The 7,500-nt window shown below is 42.0% G+C and overlaps 1 protein-coding gene across 6 annotated transcripts in view; it reads right to left on the bottom strand.

The window, feature by feature from the left end:
* LOC128696505 (glutamate receptor ionotropic, kainate 2-like) overlaps positions 1 to 7,500 on the bottom strand; it is a 520,103-nt gene that overhangs the window by 27,409 nt on the left and 485,194 nt on the right. For all 6 annotated transcript variants that reach the window (XM_070094680.1, XM_070094682.1, XM_070094681.1 and 3 more), the window contains 4 exons: positions 5,097 to 5,320; positions 3,365 to 3,502; positions 2,445 to 2,642; positions 844 to 946 (listed from right to left, as the gene is read on the bottom strand). In XM_070094680.1, the coding sequence (XP_069950781.1) occupies positions 844 to 946; positions 2,445 to 2,642; positions 3,365 to 3,502; positions 5,097 to 5,320 (663 nt within the window). The remainder of the gene's footprint in view (positions 1 to 843; positions 947 to 2,444; positions 2,643 to 3,364; positions 3,503 to 5,096; positions 5,321 to 7,500) is intronic.

Raw genomic sequence — 7,500 nt, 5'->3', positions numbered from 1 at the left:
TGTGGAGGGAATGGTGGTAATGGTAGATGTGGAGGGAATGGTGGTAATGGTAGATGTGGAGGGAATGGTGGTAATGGTAGATGTGGAGGGAATGGTGGTAATGGTAGATGTGGAGGGAATGGTGGTAATGGTAGATGTGGAGGGAATGGTGGTAATGGTAGATGTGGAGGGAATGGTGGTAATGGTAGATGTGGAGGGAATGGTGGTAATGGTAGATGTGGAGGGAATGGTGGTAATGGTAGATGTGGAGGGAATGGTGGTAATGGTAGATGTGGAGGGAATGGTGGTAATGGTAGATGTGGAGGGAATGGTGGTAATGGTAGATGTGGAGGGAATGGTGGTGGGTAACATGGTGAAAAAAATCACTTCATTTTTATATTATACGGTGTATAATACTGGCAAGTAGTGATAGGTAAGAAACATGTTCATCACTCCGGTAGTTCGGTTCCAGAAACGTTTCGCTTACGCAGCAGACTTCTTCAGTTGAATACAGAAGCAGAGGAGAGGTACAGCTGACGTGACTGGTCACATCAACTCTCTACTACTGTTGTCTACATTTATTCCCTCCTCTGTATTCAACTGAATAATCTATTGTATAAGCAAAATGTTTCGGAAACAGATACCAAACTGTTGCACATGTTTTTTATTCATTATTAATCCAGTACGTATATTCATGAACAGTATATTCATATACATTGTATTCATTATTTATACAGTAATGTTGGTAGCGATGATGATTGTGACTACGGTGATGATGGTGGTGATTATGGTGACGAGGATGACAGTGACGAGGTAGTAGTTACAGTGAGTGAGATAATAGTGGTAGTGAGTAAGTCGTCCCACCTGCACCCTCTTGACGCCCTCAGCGTTGGATTTGGTGAAGACTGAGGGACTGGTCGACTCCATAAACGACCACATTCGTGAATAAGTCGGCAGCGTAGAGTCTCTGCAAGTGACACAACCTTAGTGTTACTCCTAACATAGCATATTGTTCAACATGACAACCTCACATAGAATATTGTACAGCATGACAACCTCACATAGAAGATTGTTCTGCATGACAACCTCACATAGAAGATTGTTCTGCATGACAACCTCACATAGAAGATTGTTATGCATGACAACCTCACATAGAAGATTGTTCTGCATGACAACCTCACATAGAATATTGTTCAGCATGACAACCTCACATAGAATATTGTTCAGCATGACAACCTTATACAGAATATTGTTCAGCATGACAACCTCACATAGAATATTGTTCAGCATGACAACCTCATGCAGAATATTGTTCAGCATGATAACCTCATGCAGAATATTGTTCAGCATGGCAACCTCACAGATTATTGTTCAGCATGATAACCTCACATGAAATATTGTTCAGCATGGCAACCTCACAGATTATTGTTCGCATGATAACCTCACAATATTGTTCAGCATGATAACCCCACATAGAATATTGTTCAGCATAACAACCTCACAGAATATTGTTCAGCATAACAACCTCACAGAATATTGTTCAGCATGACAACCTCACAGAATATTGTTCAGCATAACCTCACAGAATATTGTTCAGTATGACAACCTCACAGAATATTGTTCAGCATGACAACCTCACATAGAATACTGTTCAGCATGACAACTTCACATAGGATATTGTTCAGCAAGACAACCTCACAGGAAATCAATTATATTCCCTGTCCTTTTTTTTCAGGACAGATAATCAATGCAATTATGAAGTCGGTGACAATATCACTTTGTCTAACTATTTAAGAACAGTAAACTATCTTGAGCCTACAAGCTTCAGAAGACATAACAGTATTAGACCTTCCATCATAGACGCTACCTTCATAACACCTAGGAGTATTAGACCTTCCATCATAGATGCTACCTTCATAACACCTAGGAGTATTAGACCTTCCATCATAGATGCTACCTTCATGACACCTAGGAGTATTAGACCTTCCATCATAGATGCTACCTTCATAACACCTAGGAGTATTAGACCTTCCATCATAGATGCTACCTTCATAACACCTAGGAGTATTAGACCTTCCATCATAGATGCTACCTTCATGACACCTAGGAGTATTAGACCTTCCATCATAGATGCTACCTTCATAACACCTAGGAGTATTAGACCTTCCATCATAGATGCTACCTTCATAACACCTAGGAGTATTAGACCTTCCATCATAGATGCTACCTTCATAACACCTAGGAGTATTAGACCTTCCATCATAGATGCTACCTTCACAACACCTAGGAGTATTAGAACTTCCATCATCGATGCTACCTTCACAACACCTAGGAGTATTAGACCTTCCATCATGAGAGTTACCGCCCGTGGTTTAGGAAAGTTGGTATCACAGGAGGTACCTTGGTGGTCCTTCCTTCAGACAACTTATGCTTGGAGACTCGTACACTTCATTCAGGTGACCTACCTGAAGAAGGAGGTGGTGGTGCCGCTCAAAAGAGAGCCGTACTTGATCTTGGTCTGCTTGGCCAGGTCTTCCGCTGACTCAATGGGCGACTCCATGCGCTCCACCGTGAGGAAAGCGGCTAGGTTGGCAGTGTATGAGGAGATCATAATGAGGGTGAAGAACCACCACATACCGGCCACCATGCGTGTTGACACTGCCCTGCCGGCCACGGAGAGGGTGATGGAAGGTGTAAGTTGCACCCAGGGTATGAAGCTGGGTGTCATGTTGCATTCATTACGAGACAACAACTAAAATGGGTTCATTCATCAAGAAATAACCGCTAAAATGGGTTTATTCATCAGGAAATAGCTAGAATAGGTCCATTCACCAGGAAACATTTAAAATGGGTCCATTCACCAGGAAACAATAGCTAAAATGGGTTCACTCATAAGAAAACAACAGTTAAAATGGTCCATTCGTCAGGAAGCAGGTAAAATGGGTTCAATCATCAGGAAACAAGAGATAACTGGGTCCAGTCATCAGGAAACAACAAATAAATGGGTCCAGTCAACAGGAAACAACAGATAAATGGGTCCAATCATCAGGAAACAGCTACAGTGGGTCCATTCATCAGGAAACAACAGCTAAAATTGGTCTTTGTAATATTGTGACCTATTCTTTATCCAGTCAGCAGTAAGACTGGAGAAAGGGAAGTGACAAATGCTGCACTCTTCCTATCAAGACAAGCTTAAGTTATATTAATTGGGAAGCGCTAAACGCCTAGGGAATATGCAGTACCTGGGGAATGAGAAATAATTAGGTTTGCATGAAGGGAAAAAATAGCTCCATTTCCTTGGAAGAAGAGCCCTATCCATCCCTGGCAAGAAAGCAGTTACCCCCCCCCTTGAAAGGATAACGAAAAACAGGTTGGTGTCACTTACTGGGGCAGGAAGTCGCAGCCTTGTTGCATGAGGGAACCGATGGCGAACCACAGACAGTTGAGGATAGTGAACTGGTTCTCCAGAGTGTCAGGGTCTGGGTCACACGGGTGTGGGTTCTGCCACTCATATGGTGTGAACCTGAAACATAATACCTCATGAGTGTGTGTGTGTGTGTTTAAGTGTGTATGTGTGTGTGTGTGTGTGTGTGTGTGTGTGTGTGTGTGTGTGTGTACTCACCTAGTTGTGGTTGCAGGGGTCGAGTCATAGCTCCTGACCCCGCCTCTTCACTGGCCGCTACTGGGTCATTCTCCCCGCACCATGAACTTTATCATATCTCTGCTTAAAGTTATGAATGGATCCTGCCTCCACTACATTACTTCCCAAACTATTTCACTTCCTAACAACTCTGTGACTGAAGAAATACTTCCTAACATCCCTGTGATTCATCTGTGTCTTCAACTTCCAACTGTGTCCTCTTGTTGCTGTGTCCCATCTCTGGAACATCCTGTCTCTATCCACCTTATCTATTCCACGCAGTATTTTGTATGTCATTATCATGTCTCTCCTAACCTTCCTGTCCTCTAGAGTCAGCAGGCCGATTTCCCTTAACCTTTCTTCGTAGGACATTTCCCTTAGCTCTGGAACCAGCCTTGTTGCAAACCTTTGCATTTTCTCTAATTTCTTGACGTGCTTGACCAGGTGTGGGTTCCAAACTGGTTCTGCATACTCCAGTATGTGCCAGACGTACACGGTGTATAGAGTCTTGAACGATTCCTTACTGAGGTATCGGAACGTTATTCTCAGGTTTGCCAGGCGCCCATATGCTACAGCAGTTAAATGGTTGTGCGCTTCAGGAGATGTGCTCGATATTATACTCACCCCAAGATCCTTCTCCTTGAGTGAGGTTTGCACTCTTTGGCCGCCTATCCTATACTCTGTCTGCGGTCTTCTTTGCCCTTCCCTGATCTTCATGACTTTGCAATTGGCGTGGTTAAATTCGAGAAGCCAGTTGCTGGACCAGGTTGCAGCCTGTCCAGGTCTCTTTGTAATCCTGCCTGATCCTCGTCCGATTGAATTCTCCTCATTAACTTCACATCATCTGCAAACAGGGACACTTCTGAGTCTGCCCCTTCCGTCATGTTATTCACATATACCAAAAATAGCACTGGTCCTAGGACTGACCCCTGTGGAACCCTACTCGTCACAGGCGCCCACTGTGATACCTCGCCACGTGCCATGACTGGTTGCCTCCCTGTCAGGTATTGTCTGATCCATTGCAGTGCCCCTCCTGTTATACGTGCCTGATCCTCTAGCTTTTGCACTAACCTCTTGTGAGGAGCTGTGTAGAAGGCCTTCTTACAGTCCAAGAAAATGCAATCTACCCACCCCTCTCTCTCTTTTCTTACTTCCGTTATCTTGTCATAAAGCTCAAGTAGGTTTGTGACACAGGATTTGTCTTCCATGAATCCGTGCTGGTTGTCGTTTATAAGCTTGTTCCGTTCCAGGTGCTCCACCACTCTCCTCCTGATAATCTTCTCCATGACTTTGCACACTATACACGTCAGTGACACAGGTCTATAGTTTAGTGCCTCGGTTTTGTCTCCTCTCTTAAAAAGTGTGTGTGTGTGTGTGTGTGTGTGTGTGTGTGTGTGTGTGTGTGTGTGTGTGTGTGTGTGTGTGTGTGTGTGTGTGTGTGTGTGTGTTTGTTTTAGAGTGAGACAGAGAGACTTACCTAGCCAGGATGTAGAGAAGCACTGAGACACCAACATAAGCAGTGATCATATACATCCACACCTCCAGAGAGAGAGGCGAGAGGAAGGAGAAGAGAGAAGGCGCCATCTTCTGTGGTTTCTTGTACAGTATAGAGATACCCATGTTCATGAAAGGCATAGTGAAGTCTACTGCTTGTTCCCTCTGGTAATTGATGGTCAGGTCCGTGATGGCCATCTCTGCCCGCTGAAACGCACAAATACATTAAAACTGCGTTAAACCCGTATGGGCCATTCAGCGTTACCCAGCAAATAATAATATGTCTTTAAACTTTATTTCTTTATTGTCAGGTTCCCAGAAGGAGTAACTTAAGTAGTTGCCTGATTTTTTTTTATTTCCCTCAGTCTTACGTTTACACCTTGGGAACACTTCATCCAATCGGCTTCAACTTTCAATGTTGGTTTACTGGTTAATACAAGTGTCGTCATGTGCAGGTGCTCTATTATAAAAGTTATAAAATTAATTCTGAGTTTCCTGCAATGAATTTGACAACTGTCAAACGCTTCTTCTACTTAATTTTAAAGAATAATACAAGTCGAGGGTTTTAACACTGACCAACACAATAAACATACAATTTCTTTTCATAAAATCGTGTGGATTTATTTCTAGTTAATTTACATTAAATATACTCGAGTATAACTCTTTTGTAGCAGTTTAATCTTTATGGCTGACGAATATTATCAAGGTGACACTGAAGTTCAATTATAGAAGATTTTTGTTTTAAAGTGATATCAATCCACTACCAGTATTTTAGAACATTTTGAAATCCTTCCCAGAACATAATTTCTCAAACACAATATATTTAAAGTTCCTAAGGATATGTGCTGCATTAAACGTCCCTATTTTAGACATGCGACTTAGAATATTAAGGTACAATATTCTAAATTACTAGAATCTAGTAAATTAATTTGTATGAACCCAGTTACTATTAATAATCATTTTAAGTTTAAAGTTGTTATTAGAGCTCCTCTGAGCTCCAGTGCTGTGTGTCAGTTCATTCATTTTAACTGTAATGTTAGCTATGTGGGAAGAGCTTAATATTACCGGGAATTATCATATACGAACCTTTCTCTTGTGGTCAAACATCTGACTCATTCACACAATCATATATATATATATATATATATATATATATATATATATATATATATATATATATATATATATATATATATATATATATATATATATATATATATATATATATATATATATATATATCTCATTATTATTATTAACACACTGGCCGATTCCCACCAAGGCAGGGTGGCCCAAAAAAGAAAAACTTTCACCATCATTCACTCCATCACTGTCTTGCCAGAAGGGTGCTTTACACTACAGTTTTTAAACTTTAACATTAACACCCCTCCTTCAGAGTGCAGGCACTGTACTTCCCATCTCCAGGACTCAAGTCCAGCCTGCCGGTTTTCCTGAATCCCTTCATAAATGTTACTTTGCTCACACTCCAACAGCACGTCAAGTATTAAAAACCATTTGTCTCCATTCACTCCTATCAAACACGCTCACGCATGCCCACTGGAAGTCCAAGCCCCTCGCACACAAAACCTCCTTTACCCCTTCCCTCCAACCTTTCCTAGGCCGACCCCTACCCCGCCTTCCTTCCACTACAGACTGATACACTCTTGAAATCATTGTGTTTCGCTCCATTCTCTCTACATGTCCGAACCACCTCAACAACCCTTCCTCAGCCCTCTGGAGAAGTTTTGGCAATCCCGCACCTCCTCCTAACTTCCAAACTACGAATTTTCTGCATTATATTCACACCACACATTGCCCTCAGACATGACATCTCCACTGCCTCCAGCCTTCTCCTCGCTGCAACATTCATCATCCATGCTTCACACCCATATAAGAGCGTTGGTAAAACTATACTCTCATACATTCCCCTCTTTGCCTCCAGGGACAAAGTTCTTTGTCTCCACAGACTTCTAAGTGCACCGCTCACCCTTTTCCCCTCATCAATTCTATGATTCACCTCATCTTTCATAGACCCATCCGCTGACACGTCCACTCCCAAATATCTGAATACATTCACCTCCTCCATACTCTCTCCCTCCTATCTGATATCCAATCTTTCATCACCTAATCTTTTTCTTATCCTCATAACCTTACTCTTTCCTGTATTCACTTTTAGTTTTCTTCTTTTACATACCCTACCAAATTCATCCACCAACATCTGTAACTTCTCTTCAAAATCTCCCAAGAGCACAGTGTCATCAGCAAAGAGCAACTGTGACAACTCCCACTTTATGTGTGATTCTTTATCTTCTAACTCCACTCCTCTTGCAAAGACCCTCGCATTTACTTCTCTTACAACCCCATCTATAAATATATTGAACAACCAC

Source organism: Cherax quadricarinatus, chromosome 47 (assembly GCF_038502225.1).
Source record: "Cherax quadricarinatus isolate ZL_2023a chromosome 47, ASM3850222v1, whole genome shotgun sequence".
Lineage (NCBI taxonomy): Eukaryota > Metazoa > Arthropoda > Malacostraca > Decapoda > Parastacidae > Cherax > Cherax quadricarinatus.
The sequence above is the reverse complement of the archived record's forward strand: the minus strand, read 5'-3'. Positions and strand labels throughout refer to the sequence as shown.